The sequence below is a fragment of the Agelaius phoeniceus genome, chromosome 2 (genome assembly GCF_051311805.1).
Source record: "Agelaius phoeniceus isolate bAgePho1 chromosome 2, bAgePho1.hap1, whole genome shotgun sequence".
NCBI classification, from domain to species: Eukaryota; Metazoa; Chordata; class Aves; order Passeriformes; family Icteridae; genus Agelaius; species Agelaius phoeniceus.
The window spans coordinates 77,193,308-77,218,555 of NC_135266.1; the positions used below are offsets into that span (position 1 = coordinate 77,193,308).

The 25,248-nt window shown below is 37.1% G+C and overlaps 1 protein-coding gene across 4 annotated transcripts in view; it reads right to left on the minus strand.

Annotated features, from left to right (window-relative positions):
• Positions 1 to 1,814: 1,814 nt before the first annotated feature.
• Positions 1,815 to 25,248, minus strand: part of YAP1 (Yes1 associated transcriptional regulator) — an 88,885-nt gene continuing 65,451 nt past the window's right edge. Inside the window, exons 5-9 of one of the 4 annotated variants that reach the window (XM_054655179.2) lie at positions 20,092 to 20,273; positions 18,543 to 18,590; positions 11,333 to 11,463; positions 7,217 to 7,329; positions 1,815 to 6,612 (exon numbers count right to left, since the gene is read on the minus strand). In XM_054655179.2, coding sequence (XP_054511154.1) covers positions 6,374 to 6,612; positions 7,217 to 7,329; positions 11,333 to 11,463; positions 18,543 to 18,590; positions 20,092 to 20,273 — 713 coding nt within the window. In that variant the 3' untranslated portion in view covers positions 1,815 to 6,373. Of the gene's footprint in view, positions 6,613 to 7,216; positions 7,330 to 11,332; positions 11,464 to 18,542; positions 18,591 to 20,079; positions 20,274 to 25,248 lie in introns of all 4 variants that reach the window. The other 3 variants (XM_054655178.2, XM_054655181.2, XM_077173956.1) reach the window with 3 other exon arrangements.

The window sequence follows — 25,248 nt, forward strand, 5'->3', positions numbered from 1 at the left end:
GCTTCAAAAAAATCACGCTTGCCCATAACCATCCTGTACCAGAAGTTGGGCAGCATCACGTTTGGAGTCGGACTGTAATTCTGTGCTATATTACAGACTTCAAACACGATGGCAGCTGGATTTCAGAACTCTGCTCTCCCTGGGGACAAACTGCACTTAGTATTACAGTCCAGTCGATAGGTGTTAGGAAAGCAAAACTCACAGATGGTAAATACAATAAATAATTTAGGACACACTAGAGCAGCTCAGAATCGACATATATGAGAGGAGGAGAAAGAGCATTTCAGGTGAGATTGAATGTAGCATTTATATGGAGCTTAGTTTGGTGTTGCAGAACAGTGAAAAAGAAGCCTCTTGGGCTGCTCCTGATCGCTCCCCTTAAAAAGAAACCTAAACCAAACAACCCCCTCCCCCACAATCACACTTGCTAATAGACAGGAAAATCCCATAAAACTACTTTGCCTCTCATATTCTAAGTGGAGCCAATTTAATAGAGAAAATTCTATCATTAGAGTGACCAACTGTATTTCCACATAAAGAAAATAAAACCAGTCTGTGACAGCCTAGATCTATAGCATTCACTGTTACAACCTCTGCATTAAAGACAGAGTATGTCTGGAGAAGTAAAAACCATGAATTTTCCACAAAATCTGTTAGGCAGCTTTGTCAGATGTGTCAGTATTTATGTGTTTCTCACTCAACATACTCCCTCAGTGCCTGGAGAAGAACACATTGGCTGTTTTATTTAAGAGGCATTCAGCTGGTATGGTAGCTGGTACAAAGCTCTACCCTCTGTTCTAAAGACAATTTGATTTTTCAATTTAAGAGCTGGATTCACCATTTCATGGCAACCAAGATCTCTCATCCTGTATCGACATCTTCCTGTCTTGATGACATCTAAGTTTAGAGGGTGCTAACAGATAACCACTTCTTAATGCTAACAGAGAAGCCCTGTTAGCATTAAGAAGTGGTGACAACAAAGATCAAGAAGCCCACCTTTACTCTTCAGAAGGAACATATAAACTCTGGATGCTGATACTGTAAACAAAATCAGTGGCCCTGGTTTATCTCTGAATGAACCTCCAAAACAGGAGGTGCTATACAGATCATAGCCTTATTCTGTTGATGATCCAATATGAAAAATGCTTTCTTTGGCTGATAACTGGCACTTGCTTCCTTGGAAGCCTATTATTTCTGGCTTACTGAAACAAATACTTTTTATTTTTAACTAAGTGTTGAAAATATTTCAAAGAGAATTGCAAAGTGAGCATGTAATACCTGGACCAAATATCCTGTTTTGCAGTAATACAGTCTATTTAGGGCTACCTCAGAAGGTCACTCATACTTCAACTACTGCAATATGTCACCACCTTATAAACGAGAGTGATATCAGCAAACAAAATTGGTACCTTATCATTCCCTGGTACTGGCCGCCTACTCCCAGGTGGAAGGTGTGATGTTACATTTAAATTTAAAGGATTTGGGTGACTAAAGCTGGCTATGAACTCAGAAGTACAAGACAAACTGATAAATCCATCAAGGGCTGTACCCTTAACCAAGAAAACACACAAATTTGCTGAATTCCACAGGGTTGGGGCATTTGGTGCTGAGCTATAACAACTCTGGAACTGCTAAAATGCAAACAGCGTATGACTTTGGCCTTTCCAAATTGCACTACATTTAAAAAAATGCCATCTTTCAGACTGTTATACAGAAGGTCAAAATTAATGAAACCTGTCAAGATATCTTAAACTGAAATCTTCAGGCACTTTCAAGGTATATCATTACATATTTCACAATTCATAAGTCAAAACTTGGAAATGAAAATAGTGTGTCTTTATTGATAGTCTGCCACAAATTAATGCATAAACTTAAGAGTTAGCCAAAAATGTATCTGCCATCCGAACATGGCAAGCATTATCTGCAAAAAGTGGATGCTTTCTTCTAGTAGATACCCAGATGTTCTGTTACCAGGTCTCACTACAGTGCCATTTGCAATTAAAGTATTGTTTTACACAAGCTGCATGATGCTCACCAGAGTCACTGTCTCTTCATTCCTGCAAGCACACAGACATGTACACTTTAATGTTAAGCCTTTACTGAAGCCAGTGGAACTCATTTGTCTCTCAGGCGAGCTTGCACACCGTATTTGCAGAACTGGAGTTTACAACTACAAAAGCAATGACAAGGGGGACAAGAACAGACGCACTACAGTAGGCATTCCAACAATTCAATGCATCTATCTTACTGAAGGAAATCACATCTTTACACACTATTGAATGTTAAAAATGAACAAAGATGTTTAAGCACAAAGTATATATTTATACCAAATAAAACAACTGAAAAAGTATTACATAAAGAAAAATAATGTAACAGAATGTACTTAAGTACCTAGCTTACAGTCATGCTCATATCTAAAAATAACATTGTTAAGTAATATATATAATTTTGGACATAATTCTCTAACATACAACATGATTCTGTGATTCTAAATGTGGAGAGTACTTTTTCCATGATACAGAACACAATTTGTTTTATACAAGCACACCTGCTAATTTGTATAAAAAACATGCTTGTAAGTGAAAAGGTCACTGTAGTACTAATTTACCATGTAGTGTTAATCATGTTGAAATTGTCTCTTCTCCTTTTGCATTGGTGAGCGCCAACACTGAATGGTACAATATTTGATCCATATGGTTCACTGACACTGCAACCTGTTCCCAAGCAGCAGCCCTAGCCGGGTGTTAACAGTACAGCTCTGTACAGCTCCATCTGTCTGCATATAGTGTATTTAAAACTAACAGCTATTACAATTATTACAATGATTTCTGTTTCAATATATACATCAGTATAAAATACTACCCCAAAACACTTTTGCATTTCAAACAATTTTAACCACTTCATCAAACAATGCATTTGTAGAATTAAAAAAAAAAAATCCGAATTAATATTGATTGCCAACAGTACAGCATCTCTATAGTATGTTTCCTAATAAGTGAGAGAACGGAAATGTCTTAATTAAAATAAGTATCACAAAACATAATTAACGTTAGAGCTGTTCAAGGATTCCCAGTTTGTCAGTATCTACCCTAAGTCATGCTATCCAAATACAGTATAAGCCATTTAGTGTTTCTACAATGAGAATAAAACATTCAAATATTAAAGCTGTGACAAACACACAAAAGCAAGGAAAAAGAATTTGTTCTGTACTCATTTCTGTTGTAGTGAGGTACAGCATGTCAGGAGTTTGCACTCAGTGCATCTAATCTGGTTTTGTGCATGGTCTGGGGAATGAGATGCTGCAGAGAGGGACCTGGGGGTCCTGGTCTATGGCAAGCTGAACATGAGCCAGCAGTGCCCTGGCAGCCAGGAGGGCCAACCCTGTCCTGGGGGCATCAGGCACAGCAGGGCCAGCTGGGCAAGGGAGGGGATTGTCCTGCTCTGCTCTGCTCTGGGGCAGCCTCACCTCCAGTGCTGGGGGCAGTTCTGGGTGCCACAATATGAGAGGGATATTAAACTATGGGAGAGTGTCCAAAGGAGGGTGAAGGGCCTTGAGGGGAAGCCACTCTTCATGGCTAAGGTCACTTGGTCTGTTCAGCCTGGAGGAGACAAGGGGAGACCTCATTGCAGCCTGCAGCTTCCTCATGAGAGAAGAGGAGGGACAAGTAAGATCTCTTCACTCTCGAGACCAGGGACAGGACCCAAGGGACTGGCCTGAAGCTGAGTCAGGGGAGGTTTAGGTTGGATATTGAGGAAAGGTTCTTCACCCAGAGGATGGTTGGGCACTGGAACAGGGTCCCCAGGGAAGTGGTCACAGCACCAGCCTGACAGAGTTCAAGAAGCATTTGGGCAGCACTCTCAGGCACATGGTGTGAAGCTTGCCTCTGTCTGGTGCAGGGGCAGGAGCTGGACTTGATAATTCTGATGGGTCCCTTCCAACTCAGCTTATTCTGTGATTCTCTATGTGCTATGATACCTGGATACAACTGTGGAAGACAGCTGAAATAAAATCAACTCTGAATTTCCTTGCTGTTGTGGTTTTATGTCAGATTGTTCAAGTTAGGAAAACTTAGTGTGTTTTTCTTTTCCTGAAGGGAGGGAGAGAGAGGAATTCATAATGAAATTTAAAAAATGCTGCTAAAATCCCTACCTTGGACACAATAACACTGCTTTAGGAGCTACTGTGTCATTGCACAATATAAGTGGCCTATTAATCGCTGAATTATTGGTGTAGCAGAATGCATATCACTGTGAATGTGTTTTAAAAATTATTATTTTAAAACTTGCCTGTATCCCATAACAATCCATAAAATTTTGTGTTTTTCAAACACTAATACATTTATGTAAAGTATTAAATGTACAGTTCTAGTGGCAAATTTCAAATCTCTGCCTCTGCTGCTTCAGTTTTTAAAATAGGATTTGGTTAAGAGTTTTCATTCTTTACATCATCCTAAACAAGAATTATTTCTGAAGCATAAAAGAAATCCAAACTGCAATAGTAATATCATGGGGTTTTTTATTTGTTTTGCTGATTTGTTCCTAGCTTAAAAAATAATCAGTGTCTTGAAAAAAAATGCAAAACAGTAAACCCCAAAAAAATCTCTCCTCAGAGAAGTCCCTGCTAACTGAGAGTTTTTTTCCAAAACTAAGTTTCACACTTACAGTATCTTTATAGTCATGTTATACACCCTTGAAAATAAAGGCTCACTGTTGAGAATGGTGACAGGCCCTTAATTATAGAGGTGTTAACTGGTGACACTATTTTTCATCAGAAAAAAACCCAAAAGCCCCACAAAAATTCTTAGCTTATATTGAAAGTTTGATTCACGCTCATTTTGTTCATTTAAAAATACTCTTTGGAAACTTGTGTCAACTCCTGCAGACAACTTAGTGATACATCTTTTCCTGTTAAAATAAAAATGATTCATATTCACCTCTACCCCATGCTAAGCTCTACTACTAATATACACTTCATTACCTGCTCATGTCACCATCTAACACATATCTTTACATTCTTCTATATATAGTGTCCAGGGCTTATTTTTCACCAAACAGAACTTGACAACTATTACACTTAGAAGTTTTCATCGAGAAGTTTTTTGGTGTTCTAGCCTTTTCATTGCAACACATAGTGATATTAATAGTTCAGAATTTTTGTCCCTGTTAACTTAAGAGAAACTTTTCATAAATTTTTTTCCCATTAAGGATTTTAAAATCTGAACTCACTCAGAGATCAAAACTGAAAACCAGAAGCGAGATTAGATGTAATTTTAAAATGGTTCTGCTACTTTAACATGCATTTAAAATTTGTACACATGACAAAGGACTCTTAACTTTTACATTGCTGTAATCAGATTCTAATTCAAAGTCTCACAAATACACATGAAAAATAAGCCACTGGTCATGAAATCTAATGATTACATTCAAAGCTAGCCTTTAAAAAAATAAAAAAGTTACAGGCAAAACATACTGGTTTATGTACTCACTAGCTTATCAGGCTACAATAGGCATGGTTTAAGTATAAAAAAAAAGCAGACAATTTAGATTTAAATAAGACTGTGTGAAATCAGAAAAAAACCCTTAGATTTCACTATTAAAAAAAACCACCCAGAACACCTATAATTACTTCCCATCCTACAGCTACAGTTAAACCAACTAACAAAAATAATCAAAGTATTTTTGAAAAATGGAAGTTAGGCTAGAGTATGTGGCAACAATCAAAGTTCATATATGTTTCTATGTAAAATGACTCATGATTTACTATAACATAAAATACAAACAAGAGCACTTTGTGGCTAATGCAAGAGCTACTAGTAGGAACACTTAATGCCAAACAGTCTCTTCAGCCCTCCTTAACGTCTTATCTCCAAATCAGTATTGACTTCTTTTGACCAGATACATCATTTTTGGCTTGTCACCCCAGTATGTCATGTTTTACCACTTGCCACAGGCAGCAGGAGACAACTAGCTGAGCAAACTACAAGCAGTGACATGCAGAAATTAACTCTCAAATCGGAGTACTTAGATAAAATGATACGCAAGCGCACACTAGGACAAAAGGAATGGCATTCGTCATCCAAAATAGGCTCATCATCCCTCCCCACCCCCCTCCAACAGTAGTTGCAACAGCAATAGAAAAAGATCAAGAAGATGTCTGTTCTTCAGAGTCAACTGTGAAAAAAAGTCAGCAATATATAACAGCAGCGATGGACAAGGAAGAGCAAACCCAAACAAACTTGCTGAGTATTTGTTCATTTACTTTTTCTGAACACAAGCCAAAGTGCACCACACTGGCTTGTTCTGAACTTCAGATACAGATGTCCTAATCTCCTTAGATCCTTCACAGATTTAGAATTCAGTCTCCCTGAGGCCCCTATAACCAAGTAAGAAAACTCTCTTTATCTAGCTTGGTGGCTGCCAAGACAGATTCCATGTCATTAAGGATGTCAGAGCTCAAAGCCTCTTGCAGACTTGGCATCAGTTCTTCTCCTTCTATATTCATTCCATCTCCTTCCAGTGTCCCAAGGTCCACATTTGTCCCTGGAATGGCTTCAAGGTAGTCTGGGAAACGGTTCTGATGGGATGGTATGTTACTTTGGCCGATACTGTCACCTAGTTATAACACAAAGATGGATATTAAGTATACTGGAAGTACCAAGCCTACAATTTATCAGGACAACTGGTTAAAGGTTAATCATGTACCTCTTGCATCATACAAGCAGTGTGACTCATAGAAATCCATCACAAACCCCAAAGATAACTTGGCTGCATGCAGACGTACAAAGAACATGCCTTTGTTTCCAACTTGCACCTACTGACCCAAATCTTACAGATCTTTGATGGCATTTAGCACAATTTAATTTTGACACTTGAAAGAAAAAGACAATACTGAGTCAAATATACTTTTGGAGTAGTATTAACAACTCTGGATGAGGTACTATTCTTAGCCCTGAACAACATTACTTCAAAAAGCAAACACACTTAAATTCCTTATAAAAACAGGAGTGATGCTACTTACAAGCAATTTCCCCATCCTCCCAATACACTTGATTACAAATATATTTTTTCCTAAATCTAATGTTTCTATCAGAGAAATAGGGGAAATAGGAAAAAACAATGCAAAAAGTATCAGAGCTTTTCAGAACTGCTTGTTTTCATTGCAAATGGATACAAGTGTATTTGGAAAACATGCATTAAAAATGTACACAAACCAGACCTGTATCCATTTCATCAACACTGTTCAGGAAGTCATCTGGGGTTCTGGGTACACTGTAACTGCTCATGCTAAGTCCACTATCTGTGCTTTCATCTCTGGAGTGATATGTTCCACTGTAACAGAAGATAAGGAGGAAAAAAAGTGAGGGTAGAGCACTGAAAAAAAATAAAATAGATGCTTGTTTTCAACTAATTTATGGGCTTTGAAAACATTGCTACCATGAGAAATCCCCTATTCTAATAGAAAACTGAAGCATTTGTTTGCATGAGACACCTGGGTTTTATTTTATGCAGACCTTTTCCAATTAAAACTGTATTATTTAGATTCAATTAAACTTAATGAGAACATATGTAAGCAGCTTTAAGAAATGGCCTACTTGTGTTGTGCATAATTTTAGTCTTTTCACACCCACCCAGCTAAAACCTTTCAAAGCATATCAGATAATCCATAATGATTATAAAAATAATAGTAATAATGGTGCACCCTTTTATGTTTCCATAAGGATAAAAAATACTTCTAAGTAATGTTCCCATGTTTAATCAACCACTGAAGTGTATTTTTAGGTCACTGCTGTTATAAATAGTTCGAACTCCTTTAGCAATTCTTCAATTGCTTCCCACTGCTGCATTACTGCTTGTTCAGTCACACATGTCAAGGCAAGAGAGCACCCAAATATAAATCAAACCCTGGTACAGAAGCCATCCTATAAACAAACCCTGCTCAGAATGATCTTGCTGACAGAACAGTTAACCAGACTGATGGCATGGGGCCTTACATGCCTTCACTTTCTTACTTGCCAGCGCAGCAAGCAAGAGCAAGAGAGCCACAGTGGAAAATGTGGGAAGGGGAGGGGAAGCAGGCCACTGTGTTGAGATTATATAGCCTGGTTTTGCTAGCAGGGGTCTGCAGGGATCACTGTGTGACACAGCAGGAGGAGCTGATCCCATGTCAGCCAGCTGCTTCCAGGTGTCTCCAAAGTGGTCCAGCTGCCCAAAGCTGAGCCCATCAGTGACAATGGTGGTACCTTTGTCATAACATATTTAAGAAGAGGGGAAAAATGCTGAACAGCAGATGGGAGAGAAGAGTGAGAATATGTAAGGGGAACAGCCTGCAGACCCCAGGGTTGGGCAGAAGGAGGGGCAGGAGGTGCTCCAGGCACCAAAGCAGAGATTCCCCTGCAGCCCTTGGTGGACAGACCATGGTGAAGCGGCTGTGCCCATGCAGCCTGTGGAGATGCCAGGGGGAGCAGAGATCCACCTGCAGCCCGTGGAGGATCCATGCCAGAGCAGGGAGATGCCTGAAGGAGGCTGTGACCCCATGGGAAGTCTGTGCTGGAGCAGGCTGACAGCACCTGCAGCCCCATGGTGAGAGGAGCCCATGCTGGAGCAGCTTTGCTGGCAGGAGCTGTGGCCTGCATAAGCAGTTGTTGAAGGCCATCGTTACCTCCCTCCCCCTGCATCCTCTAATATTCAGTATTCACAAAATATTTTCAAAATCTGTATTTCTTCAGGTTATGTATTCTGAGATTCACTGAGAATCCTTACCGATTTTCCATCTGGCATCCTCAATGAACATCAACTTGATTTACTGTTCAAATTATCATTTGAAGACATACTAATCCTCCTCATGATGTACTTGTGAAGTATATAGTATATGCCTTTTTGTCAGGTATGAAGACCAAAAAAAATTATGAACAGCTATTTAACATCAGATGGCAGAAGAATGCCTTCAGCTATGTATATAAATATATATATATTTGATTCCATGAAGGCAACTTTGCCATACAAGAAAGGAACCTAACATTTCTTTATAGATAAATCATAAATACTTCTCTTTTTTTAGACTGATTTAAGAACACAATCACCACACATTCGATACAATCCTAGTAATTAAACTTAAACAATTTAGAACTTCTGTGTATAAAAATCTGGTTTACTTTATGGGACAAAATACTAAAAACAGAACTGAGCCTATGCTGAACTAAATCACTCCAGTGAAGAAGGCTTTTTGGCTGTTGGTCTCACACTTGGAATATCCAGCACTTCTCTTCAAATCGCTCCTTAATACACATTTCCTCTTTCTTCAGCAAGGATTTGTTCATTTAGTAGTCACACCACCCAAAATTACCACATGCAACTAAACAGCATTACCCAAAATAGAGTGGATTCTTCTTCAAATAATCATTGTTAAAACATGTGAATACAAAAGAAGAAATACCAATTTAGGAGTTAAACAGAGAACTACCATCACTACCAGTATAAATCTAACTGGCAAAAATACATAAACAAGTGTGGCAAATCAAAAGGTGAAATAGTCTAATGAAGTCTGCACTGATGAATATCAAATTAAAAAAAAAAAAAAATCAAATATACCATAATGATGGTAAGTACTGAAGGCAGCAGGCAGATTTGATTATGCATTTTAAACCACTACTGAGCATTGTCTCAAATTGCTCCAATGTAGTGATTCTCTGGTATTTTTTTAATGCTTCTATTATATAGGCAGCAGAAAATATCAAACAACCTAAACTCTGAATAGATAACTCCGGGGCCTAAATTTAGTACTGTCTCATGAGGAACTTTATATACACCCTGTAAAGATAGAAAGGAGCATTTCTTAAAGTCTTAACTTTAACTTAAGGAGTATCAACAAGACCTTTAGGTCATAGTCCAAAACTACTGGACTGCTTTCTGAGACAGCAATGCATATTCACAGAAATATCTCCTTTCTTAAAAATCCCTTTCCCACACCCACATGGCAGAATTAAGTGCGGTGCCACACATACACCTGCCTAGAAGGGGACAAATTTTCAGACCAAAACACAAATTAAGATAATCAACTCAAGCCAAATACAGATTTGCATTATTTTGTATGGGGTAAGGGCTACATTAAAAAAAACAAAAAAAACCTAAACCCAAACATATATGCAACCAGGCAAGCAGTATCTTTTTGCACTTTGCAGTAAATATCAATCTGCCATAAAATTGCAGAATGCAAATTTGCCCTTTCTAGCTTTTTCCTCTGTTTCTAGTTAATGGCAAAGATCCATCACTTTATATTTTATGTGTGTAGACTCACAATGGATAAACTGCATCAGTCCACTGCCATGGCCATTTGAAACCTAAAGATGCACTTCCTTCAGGTCAGAAGACAGGTTTTGAAGATGTGAGGACCTGTATGATGTACGATGGCAACAGCCTTCCAGCAGTTCAAGCTAGAATTTTACTACACCACATTGATACCATCCCCTATCTACAGAGGCTTCCCATACAAGAGCAAGTCAGGTTTAAATTGTCTTGTCTCTTTTATTTCATAAGACAAAGCCAGCACAGTTGAGGCTCACCCAAGAACACCCTACAGGATGAATTCCATGTAGGATTATCCCTCCAAAAAACATCAAGTTTTCTAATCATAATTGTCTGTGTAGGAGATAAATCTTCCCAAAGGGATTACCCAAAATACAGATATCACTTATCTCAAGCTGCGGCAGTGTCTCTAAAGTTGTAATGTTTGGTGGGAAGCATTTGCAAGCTGAAATTTGAACAGTATTTCCAACAAAATCGACATTTCAAGTCAGAGGGATTTAGGAAAAAGTTTTATGAAAGACTAGTCTATATTGTAAGATTCTAAATCTTGAATGAAAATACCCACTTCAAAATAATACAGCATTTAAAATGAAACATGCCACTATTTGTAGACCTAACATTAGCAGAGTAAAAATACTGCTAAATACCTGAAGTGGAAGGGAGGGGTGAATGGAGAAACCTTAAAATGAACCTCAAGCTGTAATCCTAAATGTGCCTCACAGTTCATTTGATCTCACAGCGAGCTATTCACAAATTGAGTCAGTAATTTGAAATGACTGTTAGTCAACAGATTATGCAGAGGCAAACATGTTATGACTTTGAATAAAAACCTTCCTACAAGTCTGAACAGACTACTTCCTCCCACAGGAGACAGCTTTTAATCTTCAGCGTTTACTAGACTTGCCATTTAAGGAAAGATTCATTTACAGCTGTGGCTCTTGGCACGGACAGATGTTCAAAATAAACTATTACATGTACCAAACAGAATTTTAAATCAAATTTCTTTCCTCTAGTAGCTATTCCTACAAACCTGTTAAGAAAGGGATCAGAACTATTTGTAGTCATTGTTCTCAGTTCCTGAGACATTCCAGGAGATGACACAGGGTTTTGAGATCCACCGTCTTGTTCCATTGTTGGAAGCTGGCTACGGAGAGCCAATTCCTAGAACAGCAGGAGAGGGAGAAAGAGAGATCGTGTTAGGCATTTGAATGCACTTTCTGGATACATAAACACATGACATTATAGATAATTGATGCTTTTACTGCTTCCAGTTACAAGAGTTAAATGAAATGAAACTCAAGCTTCTGAGGACAAAGCAAGAATCTGTACTGGCTTCAATGAAAATGCAAGTTCCAGCAGCCATGACCACCATTACAGAGATTGCACTGTACATGTATTTATGGATATAAATATCTGTATGCTTACACAAAGATTTTCTAGTTCACTTCAGTATCTTTCTGCTAAGTTTATACTTAAACCAAGACAAGAATTGTTAATACTGTCTGAGCCCTAATATAACCTGTATAGCTCTGCTAAATAGCATTTTATCCAGATTTCTTTTAAATTCTGATTTAGTTCCTAGCTTCCTTTGTACCTCTCTTGTTTCAGTCAGCAAACTTTCAAGTCTTTCCCTAAAAGTTTCCATTCATTCTTCCTGTTTGAGGCATACATTTGAAATTTCTGTCTGATCAAATCAGTGATTAGTTCCCTATGTAAATTCCAAAGCTCCTCAAATTCGGAGTAATTTCTTAGTAAGGCCTAGACACTGCACTTCTGAAGCTACAAACCTAATTGCATATAATTTTTACCCATCTGAATGTTCACCAGCTTGAATCAAACCATTCATTAAGCTTGTAATTACTAATTGATGAAAGTGTTAACATAAAATACATCACATTAAGGGCAGATGGAAATAAGCAACATTTGATGTAATTTCCAGTGACCCCTCTCCCCTTTTTTAACAAGTAATCCACGAGTTACACATGTGAAAATACAGTAATTTTCTTCAAGCAACTCTATTCAAACATCATCAATGTCCCACCAAGACTGAGCTTTGTTATTGCAGAGACTGATAAATCTATTGACTATCCTGTCACCATTGCTGGTAGTATGTGATTTCCAGGCTGTGCCTGGGAAGATAATCTCAGGCAAAACCAATCCTGTCAGTCTTGACAATACTTAATATTTCTCACTTTTAAAATGAGAGATCTTCATCCATTTTCAATGATAAGCTTAAGGACTACTATACTGTAGTCTCTTAGTATATAAAACTAACTTTGCCCCAATTCTTTTTCCAAGTGATTTCTTTCTAAGAAATTTAAGATTATTTCATTTTATTTCCAGCAGACTGTGTATTGAAGCTTCCCTGCTGACAGGTTTTTTTTTTCTTTTCTAATCTTCATATGCTTCACTCTTATTCCTGTGGATTACTATTCTACATATTCTTTTAGGTTTTATGTCTTGCACTAGAAAATTTTCTCACTACAGCTAATTAGATCTCTGCAGAAAGTGTACAAGCATACCATTGGTTTCTGTGTTCATCACACCCAATTACTACTTCAAGTAAACCTAGTCCTCTGCTCATCACCACTTATCTGGCCACTGTTCTAACAAACAGTAATAATACTCCATCCCCATTTTCAGATCACAGGACATTAAACATCTTTTAATAATTTCTAAAGGCTTATCCACATGATTTTCGACTGGTTATGTAATAAAACCAAATGTAAAGCCTATATAATGACCTCTTACTTCACAGCTAAGTTTGCAGCCATGTATCAGTGAGAAGTTACCTGATATACAGGTAGACTCATCCATATCTAAAAAAGAAAGAAAGAAGCGTTCTTTCCTGGAATTTCCCAAACACTGATCTGAAGAAGGCAGAAGGTCTTAGACCAGCTATCCCAGAGACAGCTCAAGAACTGCTCACCCATGTGCTGTGTCCTTTTCCCCTTCCCTCTTGGTTTGATCTGTATATTACACCTTTATTTCCTTGGGCTGCAGTCCCTGATTTGGATGAAGAGGAGGAGCCAAAAGTGCCAGCAGAGTGCAGAAGCAGCTTCATCACACACCAGTGCCACAAAGAGTGGTAACAAGGCAAAGTCTACATGGAGTCATTTCTGTATATGAACTAAAGTGACATTTTATCTCCTTTGTGTGGCCTTTCTGGAACTGGAACTGCCTCCTGATTCAATAGTTGTGAGGAAGAGAAGAAATCCAGATGTCCCCTTTTCAAGAGCTACTGACACCAGGAAAGAAAAAAAACCCCACAATTTTTCTTCTGTTACTATAAGAAAAAAAGTCAGTACAAAGCCACAAGAAATTCAGAAAAATAGTGAAATTACCTTTGTATTTTTCTAAATCCTCAGAGTGTAGGAGAGATTGAAGTTTCATCAATACATAAACTCAAATAGTATGGTAAAAATAAATGTAGCTCAAGACACTACCCAGCTAAAATAAAAAAAATCTCATTTCTCTAAAGGCCCACTATAGAGATGTATTAAATCAGGAGAGAGAACTATATTTTGCCTATTCTTTGGCATCTACTACGTAGTGAAACTAGTATTTTTAAAATTAGTACTGCTTTTATCTTTGTTTTAACATTGCTAAAAAATGGAAAACTGCAACTATTTTTAACTATTTATAAGTAGCATTACTGCTACTTTTACAGGAGTCAGAAGCACTTTCCCTTCAAAAGAATGTTATTACTCATCTAAGTAATAAATTTATGTCATTCTGGGAGTCTGAAAGAGAAAGGAATTACCAAAAAAGACAAGCTATTGAGAAACAAATACAGGGCAATTTTTAATAATTTTGTAAGACAAGCAGAGTTTCCTAAAGACCTAAAGACTATTTTTCCTAAATGTTATAAAAAATGGAAGCTGGAGTTGTGTTGCTAAAGAACAGTCTTTTCATTTCTCCTTCATTATAAACCTATTTTGCAATAAAAAAACGTTGTAGGTTTTCTATATTTAAAAAAATGTATGGGAGTGTCCAAGTCTCTCCCAGCTCCAAAACAGAGCAATGTGAACTCAAGGCTTTTAATTCATGCTTTGAAATATGTGCTTTATTAGAAGTATTTAAAGTCTGAAGGCAAAAATAAAACTATGACAAAATCCTGGCTTAGATTTCTATGAATTGATCGCATCCTATTTTTTAAGTATGTCAAACTTGTTTAAGTACCTCTGGGAAAAGAAAAAAAGTATCATTCCTATTGTTAGCACAAAAGCTGAATTTTAGTTATTACACACACCAAAATGATCTGTCATCTCCTTAAATAATTTTTAAAATAAGGTCAGTACTGTGTAATTTATCTGGCTGACCTCATGCACATTTTTTTTTCATAATTCCAGACAGATTAAGTTTTACATTAATTTACAGGTCATTCACACCATGTTCAAATTAACTTTATATAACTACCCTTTTAAGAGCATTTTTATCTTCACTGGCTTTTGAGGAAAGGCAGATGACTTGTACAACTCATTTATATTCTTACTGTATTAAACCTATGATATGCTACTCAATTTTACTTGATACATCCTGATAATTGGTTTTGCAAATTTACTTTAAAAATGCCAATTTTAACATTTCTGCCCCCAGCCATCACCTGACTTTCAAATGATCCACAGGCTTTCCTGGGATGGGACAGAAGTTTTAGGGGAAAGAGAAGATCACAACACTTACGGGCAGACTTACAGCACAAATTGCTTCTTCAGATTAAGTGCCTGCATTTTTGTGAGGGCCACAAAGTTACAGCACACAAAAGAAACAGGGAAGACAAATGAACTCAGCAATGAGGAGTTGGGCAATTTGTGAGGGCTGAGCAGGAAATGGACCATTCACTGCTTCAGTCACAACAACCAGCACAGCCAGTGAATGCAGTTCTGATTTACTATACAGACTTTTAAACAAAGTATTTATCCATAAAGATCTATGCACATGAGCAAGCAATACAATTATTTTGTTGATCTGTAAAGCTTAGAAACAAGCTAGAAACAAGCAGCAGATACAGGATCAGCAAGCTTATACAGAGGAACTTATCTCATAAATATGTAGTATGCTGATCTTATTAGCAAATACTCTAATATTAGCAGCAAATAAATAAGAAATCTTCCATTCTCAGCACAAGAAAATAATCTGCACAACATCCAAGAATAATGCCATCAGTACCTCGACATTATTTGCCTCTATTTCTTTCCACAGCACACTGTAAGGGAAGAAATCTGTTATGTAACTTCCTGTTCAATTTTGTGACATATACAAAACTTGATTGACATCTGCTCTACATTAGAAATTGTTGACAATCAGATGCTAACTGCAGGAAAATGGAAAGAGAGCTAGTGGGGATGGAGTGAAAGTCAAGTCATGCAATCTCTTTACTAAGACAGACGTTTTTAAGGTTTCACAAATAACTGATGATGATAAGCACAAGTAACTGAACAGAGGCTTGGTGTTTTTAAATATCCTGGATGTATCAACAGTTCTTGCTGATAAACAGTAAGTCTGAAAGTTGTAATTTTTGCTATAGGTACCTTTGACATTTTTAGAATTTCAGTAAAATACATCCTCATTCAAACAAGAAGAGTCTCTTACAGTGCTTTCTATAAAAAATTAAGCTGAGCAATTATTTGCTCTTTCCAGAAGGTAAGGCTTCCATACACAACACTTGGAATGTTAGTGTCACCACAGGATACTGCAGTTCCATGGCAGAGTGACCACAACCTGGCAGGAACACTATGGTTACCCAGTACCAAAAAAACCTGATCATAGATTTAAATACAACCACGGTACTGTATCCAGGCTACATAGGGAATAAATGTCAAGAAGGATCAGGATGTTGGGCTAGATGACCTCCACCAGTCCCTTCTAACCTAGTGATTGTGTGACATGAAAAGTTCAGATACAGTTAAAAGTTAAGAAACATTTCTCAGATGTTTTAAATCCATCTATAGAAGAGATTTCATTGGATGCAAGCTTCAAGAATGCCAGTGTAATGTAATTTCTTTACAAACAAAAGACCTTGGCAATCCCTCTCTAAAATTGACTTAGCTGTCCCAGAATTAAGAGCACTGGATATATGAAGATTTAATTTTTATTCTTCCTTAAAAGAATATATAGAAGTTAGCAAGAGAAAAAATTACTCTGCCACCAAGCACAGCTTTATCATTAGGGAAGGAGGTAATTCCTCCAAACTTCATTAATTTTATTCAAAAAGAAATAAAGACCTGTCTGCAAGAAAAAGTTGAACAAAGAAATTTTAATTCTTTCTTTACATTTTTCAGATTAACTAGGTCAGCTGTGATCTGATCAGATGTACAGACTGGGACTTCAATAGCAGCAGCATCAGAGAAGACAGACTACATTTGCCTCTACAGTACAAGGCCTCAAGAAGCATTTAGAGAACCAGAACCCTGAAGCAGTTCTCTAAGCACTTTCTTCCACCTGTGGCTATTCATTACTTTACTGAGGTGATATGAAAACACAAAAAGTACATTTAGATGGTGTGACACGAATAGTCTAGTATTACAGGACTTTAAAGGTGACATGATTGTCCACTCTTCTACCCAACAGATCACTCACACACACCTTGACTCATCAGCAAGTGCAGACTAATAAAACTGATCCCAGGCAGGAGGTAGAGTAGGAAGCAAGTTTAAATATAAATAGAATCCTGATTTTTGTATGACTCCTTTCATCAGTTTCCACTCCAAACAGAGCAGAGTGACCAGTACATATACATTTAATCAATTATCAGTATAGTCCCTTTGAGTTTTCGCTGTTTTGTAGGATTTAAAGCCATAATTTCAAGACGTTCCAAAAACCGCATCTTGCAGAGTACAGTATGAAACTGATAACAAACTTCTCCATTTCCTGTATTTTTTTGAGTTGGCAACAGGAAGAAATTAGTGGAAGAGTGAACAATGATAGGGCTTCAGACACAGAAGAAAACAGAGAATAGACTTTTGGCATTCTGTAAGAAAAACATCCCCTATGAATGACCTAATTATGCCAGAAGATAAGGTATTTTACTCTACTACTGTGGAGTAGTTCTCCTTTGGTTATTCTCTTGTATACCCATTATTCTTGAGGACTTTTTTTTTTTCTCCTCCAGAAGAGAATCTAATATTGATTGATAAGATCATTATGTGGCTAATGCTTTGTTAATTAATCAAATTACTACATCTCAATTAAAATGCTTCTGTTCTGGTATTGCCAAACAAGAAAGTATTTATTCCAGGGTGTCAGCACTAAGGTCTGAGGTTCCTGTATCTCAGAACTAGTAACATACAAGGTTGTGGTACTCTTCAGAATGCAACAGTACATCAGTACTCATGGCTTCCAAACAGAGGATACTTTCATTTATTCTGTTTTTCTTGCCTAGTGCATACAGAGGTTTTTCTTAAAAAACAAAGAACAGTACAAGCTAATATAAATATTGGTACTAAGAATCAGTAGATTAAAATACTGTTAACATTAGTAGACATAAAGTTCTCTGAATATATCCATAAATCCACCCTTCCAGAGATTCATTCTATGTTCAACTTCTTTAGCAACTGAAAGAAGACTACATTAAGCTGTTTATTATGCTTCACATTTTGAACAATTTTATTTTGGTCTGAGCTTTTCATAATTGTTGTTTCCTATACAGAAAATGTATGTGTGCAAGAGCCAGTTAAACGTCCAAATGGAAAAACTATACTGCATAGCAATTATTTTGTTCATCTAATCTATTAAGTAGTTCTGTTATACTATGCATGCTTAAAAATCATAACTATTTCAAGTGACTCTTCATTAACTGATAACAGATATCCTTCTCTAAGATCATACCTGCTTTAATGAACTGATAAGAACATTCATATGAACAGTACTTAAAAGTCACCAACTACTACCTTAGATAATTTGCTTCAAACAAACATCTTGATGACATCAGGACTGGAACAGCAGTATCCTCAAGAATGCTAAACAAGAAGGCTGATTTCAATGTAAAAAAATGTGCAATGAATTCCTCGTTTGCTCTTAAATATTGATATAAAGTTGTGGTAATGCAGCACTCCTAAAAACAGTGTTAGGGCTGTGACCAGAAAAGTGATTCAAAAATGTGCATGGCAGAGGCTGGTTTTTTGTTTGTTGTTTTTTCTTCTTCTTTTTTAGAATGTTTTCATGTAGCAAAAAGTTCCCTGCTAGCCTAATTTAATGCTTTCATTTTTCTAATTACGCTGAAACATCAGTTTAGAGCCTACCTGATGTTTTGGAGAATTTGCTGTGCTGGGATTGATATTCCGCAATGCCTAAGAGTAAAAATAAGATGGATAAAAATTACTTTAGCTGCACGGTTTACCTATGCAGGCTGTCTTATAAACACCATCTTGTAGTATCAAGCCCCCAAGACAGGCCAGATGAGACAGGATAAGGGAGTTAAGAACTGTGAAAATCATGACACAGTGAAACAAAACTCACAGATTTACCAAGGATGCATATTTGACAGACAAGCTTAACGACTAAGGAGACCAACATGAAGAGAATCGGTTGTCACCTGCTCCAAAGTTAGTCAGGTTCTCAATGACAACTGAGGCAAGAAGACAATTAGAAGGCCTACCTAGAAGCATGCTAGCACAGGGTAAAATGTCTGTTTGTGGATTAATTGCAAAGCAGAAACAGCAGAAGCCCAGGTGCTTAAGCAGAGAGAAAGTCCTGATGCCACCTTTGCAATGTATTCTTACCTAGAGTACTATAAAAAGTAATGGCTGTAAAGATGACCCATCTTACACCAAGAGATGCTGAAGATTCCTACAAAATAGTCCTTGACTACAAAGGGGATAACGGAAGTCAGATTCCAGGACAGAATACTGCAGGTGATGAAGAAAGAGAAAAGCTGTCTTTGAAGACATTAAGATGTTATCCTCTTCTGATACAAGACCCATCACCCAAAGTGAAAAGGGAAAGATTTTAGAAGTTTTTCCTCAAAGAAAAGATTAGTGCTTTTTCTGCCAGTGTCAAAAACCCAAAGAAATATCTTAAGTATCTAGCACAGATAGTTATAACTATTAAAACACTCAGATTGAACAATCAAAGCAGAAGGCTTAGAGTCAAAAGGAGATCAAGCCCAAATTCCAATCCAGAGATTGCAAAGTCCAGCCCTACACTTTAATATTTGCTACAGCCATACCCATATAGTAGAAAACACTGAAAGGCATAGTTTGCAGCCTTATTATGAAGTTTGAAATTCTTCAGGATAAGAAAGCCACAGGTTCAAAATGCAGTACAAGTTATTCAGTTGTTTCATGCTCACTCTACTATTGAACAGGTAAGATTTTGGCAACAAGGCATCTCCTCTTATAGAAACTTTGAAAATACTTCAAAATCCTATAGACTGCAACAGGTTCTAAAACTGAAGACTTTCCTCCACTTTAAAGGGAGAACTAAAGTAGTTGTGGGAAATAACTTTTTGCATGACTTGGAACTCAATGAATAAGAAATATATTATTAGGAGGAATATCCAATCATATCAATAGTCCACACTGTCATCTTTATAGTTTGTGAAGCCTGCTCTTAAAGAGTTTTGTTAGAGGGAGGAGTGAGGGAGGAAAGCAAAATTCTTCAGTCTAAAAAAATCAAATACTTTCACCACCAAGCTGATATCATTAAGAGAATGAATTCAGACCTTTTTAGATCTCAAAGCTTTTTGTATGGTCACTAGTCTCTAGGACTCGCTGAAACAACAACTTGGAAAAATCAAAACATAACATACAAAAGAAATAGTGGAAGTAGGTGTCTAACCTGTGGCCTCACCTGCCGAAGCAGTTCTTGATGCTTCAGTCTCAGCCTTTCTTTCTCCATCTGTAGCTGCTGAAGTCTCATCTGTTGCTGCTGATTGGAGCTACTCCCTCCCATCACACCACCCTGGGGACTCTGAGGAGCCAGAGGAGGTGGCTGTTTGACTGGAGCACTTTGGCTGATTCGCTGATTCATGGCTAAGGAACCAAAACAATAAACATTTAAAAAATAAATTCAAACAAATACATGCAAGGAAAGTAGTATTCATAAAAGGTATACATTAAAAAATATACAAAATTACAAGGCATGACAGTACAAAACATGCAGCTACATTAATATTCAGAGTGTGAAACATATGCTCATGTGTGAGCAATTGATGTGTGCAAAATTAACGCAACAGTCTCATGGTTAAGACCATGTACTTATTCTAAAAGCTTCTAAAAACAGTTTAATGGGCAAACTGGTGAAAAATTCAAAAGTGGTAGTAAAAAAATATTTCAAGTTGAATTAGAAAAATCTCTCTTCCTTCTAATAAACTATTCTCACTACAGACACAAATAGTAAATAACTTGTTTTATTCATGTGGAATCACAGGTACATTTAACTTGAGAACAACAGAACGACAAAATGGATCATTTCACTTTTACCAAAAACAATTAAAGGCTACCTGTTGTGGTGCAAGGTCATGCAACCAGCATTCACATCCTTGTCACATCACTATTTTAGTGTTAGAGACTTCATTTAGAGCTTCTTGATATGCAAAATTACAGTTGGTACAGAAATGACAGATGAATTATACAGCCATAAATATGGACATCAACATAGAAAACATTTTGCTAGTGCTTAATTTTCTTTTATCCCCCAGAATTATGCATTGCATTTTTCCTGGGGAGCGGAGACTAAAAATGGAGCTTTGAAAGATAATGCACAATGAGAACCCATCCTCCCTTCCCCTATAAAAGCAAGGCCTAAGACAATTTTATTTTATAAAATAATACATAACTGGGATGCATGAGGCCTGATTTCTCCCTCACATGACACCAATATGGTTAAAGTCAACAGAGCACTAGAGTTCCCAGAGTGAAAGAGAGGGTGGGAAAAGCTAACTGTATTGCAAGGGCACTATTTTCAGGGGATTTCAGCTTGGAATTAGCTCTCCATCTCCATCGTGTTCCCTGTAACAGACTGAATCTGTTAACACTCAGTATTTTGCAGAATGCATTTGCTGAAGCAATGATGGGAGAATGGCAGGGATTTTTTTTTTCTGGAAATGAGGATTATGGTTTACAGAAACTAAGAAAAAAAGAGAGAGGTTCTTTTAGGATGACAGGGTGAAGTGGGAAAAAAAAATCTGTAGAATTAGTTTGAATTAATGTTTGCATCATATAGAGGATTCCTGGAATACTAACATTTCTAACTACCATAAGAAAGGAGAATTCTCTCATAAAAAAATCTGTATAATCTTTTCACTGAAAAGCCCTTCAGCCTCCACTGTCTTTTGAGTGTTCAATTTAAGGTAAAGTAGTGCTGTTCTTCTGTTCCAAGAAAGCCAACATATATTTATCACATAATACTAAACCAATTAGAGACCCAACCCTGCAGTCTACCCTTTCGGCTAATCCACTGGTCCAGCACAGACTCAACAGTCTAATGGGCAGAAGGGTCATATTTTCATGAGTCCAGCCAACATAAAATGCTGTAAAATAATTTACAGTCATTTGAAACAGTATTTCATGCAGTTACTAGTTAAAGAGCTTCATACATATAATTGCTAATATGCTAGAAGTTCCTGTAAGGTAAGTGAACCTGTGAAGTAGAGTACAAACTGGATCCCAGTACCAAATAGAAACAACTAGGGCTGCAGTTCAGTTCCAACCTACAAGTCTCATCCTGATGCAGCATGAAAAAAGAACAGTGGGAAAATGACATTCCTGTGGATCAAAGCCTAAAATCAAGCAGTTGATGTTACAAGACATCCAGCACCACTTCACCATCAGAACTGAACTTCAGGACAGAAGGTGACCAGAGCAAGCCAATTAACCAGCTTTGCCATGCATGCTGTGGTTTCTGGGCCAGTGGCAGGAAGAATAGCTCAAGACACTACCTAGAAACTGTTAAGCAAAAGTCCTAACACCATCAACAGCTGTCCTGTAAGGATGTGGGCAGTGAACATTTAACTACAAGCACCAGGAGCTCCACTGGGCAATATCTGCTGGCAGCTTGACAGCAATTACTCAACCTTCATTTATCAAAGTGGAAGCAAAGTTGAAGCTGGAGAAAACAACGCAAAAAGCAAGGCAGCCCATCTAGCAGCTTTAGATAAGCTAGACAAGATATTGCTGGAGTGGGGAATAGATCTCCTCCTTTCTCTCTTTTCAAATCTGGAACCAGGACCATGCCTTTTGCTCTGTATATCTTACTCTCTTTCACAGAATAAGCAGAAATGACGTTAATAGGGGACAACAGAAAACAGAATTCTCCTGCTGTTAGTTAATTCTACAACCCTATCCAAAGTCTGTGCTACCTCTCAGAAGTTCCAGGATCCAAACCCTGCTAATAAACAAGATGGAAGGTCAAAGATGTAAAGTCAAAAGGGAGAAAAATTCAAAAATTACAATCACCTGAAATGAGCGCATTTAAGTTAAAGGCAAACTAGCTTGTAGAATTTAAGTACCCAAAGCTGAAAAATGTCAATTTTCTTTTGGTTAAAAACACTCCCTTTATAGTCTAGTCCCCAGTTATACAATCATGGTTTCAGAGTCCTACCTCAATGCAGTTCACAGCCAAGTCATGTTACAGATAACCTCATAAAAATTTAATAGTGTCTAACCTTAGTTAAACACTTCAGTGCAGTATCACTAACATTCCTTTAACATGTTATGAATTTGTTTTTCCTGCAGGCACCATACAAGTATCTCTTTTCCTCAAAGAGGCAGCTTTGTATTTCCTGCTCATGCCACTTTCTGCTCTTTTTATTTCTGACAGCTGCTTGTATTATTCCTGTTCTCTCTGACCACTGTTTGCCCCATTCTTCTCATCTACTGACTTTGCAACTTTAAGAAAGAAATCATGTTTCTCTGATGTTTTCCATTTTATTCCCTCATCCCAGATCCCCCAAATGTCTTCTAATGTCCATTTTGAAAGTATTTCTAAGAAAAAGCATATCTAAAGCAGGAATATCGTAAGATATTGAGACTTTGGTGCATACTTAAAATTCATCAATAAATATTAGGGGATCACTTAATTATATGATTTGGTAATTATTTGGAAACTGAATCTAAAATTCCATTTTCTATATTATTATTATTATTATTATTATTATTAACACATCATTGAAAGGATGTTTCTGAACATTTTATTATTTCAGGAAAGTGCAAAAGACTTCTAATTGATAAGATTTTAAACTGTCCTCAGATTTTTTATATGAGCGAACTCTTTTTAGCTGTGAAATTCAACTAAAAGTCAGGATATTAGAAGAAGATGCTGCTAACTGAATTTAACTGACTTAACATATCCAAGTGAAAAAACCACAACAATAGTATCAATGATTTTCATACACCTTGGTGATTACACAAGCGTGCTATCTTCAAGGGAAACTCAAAGAAGAATGTAATTATCTATAATTTCCAACACAGTATTTAATGAAAAGGTGGGGGGGGGGGGGGGGGGGGAAACACATCTTGTTTCAAGTGACAGGAAAAAACAGAGGGTTTTAAAGCTTTTTGTTTTTGATTTGGGTTGAGGTAATTTTGCTTGCTTGTTTTGTTGGTGAGCTTTTTTTTCTTTTTACATTCCCGATTCCCCATTACTTACCAGGACACAACTGCAGACATCTGCACTCTAAAGAATATGTTTATTAATGTGATCTCAGATAGCAGATTTTATTTTTTCTATACCTCATGTATTTGTAATGATCCTGACATGCACAGCTCTTATCAAATACTTCAAATTCAAAGGTGAAGAGCTTCATTTTATCTGTTAGCTAGGACTTATGAGTTTCTAATACATTTTGTTCCTTACCTTCCATGGCTATGGAAAGCATTTAAATAAGGGGCTCTGCACCCACACAGCGGAGGATGCAAAGACCTCACAGGCAGAGCAGGAACAAACAAGTCTTTGTTTCTAGAAGAGGGGGATTTGAGGGAGGAGGAGGGGCAGACAAGTTAACAAACATGGGCAACTTAAGACAATAAAAAAGATCTTGTCCTAAAATACGGCTTCACAATCTGCAGAATACAGTCAACTGCAATTGCTGCAATATGTTTTTGAGAAAATTACTGGTCTTTAAATGCTACACATTAAATGTTCTACTGTCAGCAGCAGAAATGCCTCTTCTGTACTATACCGGACAATACCTGACAATTCCTGAAAAAAGTTTAGACTGCTGTTGACATGCATGAAAAAAACCAAACAACCAAAACCCAAAAAAAAAAGGACGAAGAGAGAGAAGCAATTACCAGGCATTGGTGTTAGAGAGAAAAGGCCAACAAATTTTCAACAACTCAAGCATAAAAGGCTAATTTCTCTCCCAAGTCCTCTGTCAGCTGAAAATCCCAAGTCCCAGGGCAGTGACAGTTTGCAATAACACAGCACCTCTCTCTTATGCAGAATTACATGCAGAGATTGCACCCTTAGTGATTAGGAGACACAGCTGAATGTTGTTGTTTTTTTCCTACTTATAATTCCACCCTTCAAAGCTAAACCTAATTTTAATCAGCCAATTCAGAGATACTATTTAGCTGAACAAACAACAACAAAAAAAGCTCAGGATGAGAGCATGCTATAGCTGAGTGTCCTTACTAATAAGAATCAATGTTTTCATTGGGGGAACTAAAGAACTTGTCCCTTTCAGCTCCATTTTGAAACTAGATATTTTGAAAATATTGTGCATAATTTTTGGCTGTAGTCAGGTTTTAACCTGGTGCTAGTTTGCAACACTTCAACAAAGGCAAAAGTCCTCTTTGATTACATTTAAAAGAGCAGTGAAGAAAAAAAAAATACCAGTAGGATCTGAAAGAGTCTCTGAAGTAATAAAAAACATGTTCCAAGGGGCTTTTTAAGAAAGGCTTTCTACAACAATTTGTTGTTTAATCAGGATGTAAGTCATGTTTCTGCATTGTATTCTTTATAATATATTGCTATGTTACTCTAAGGAAATCCCACTCACAGTTT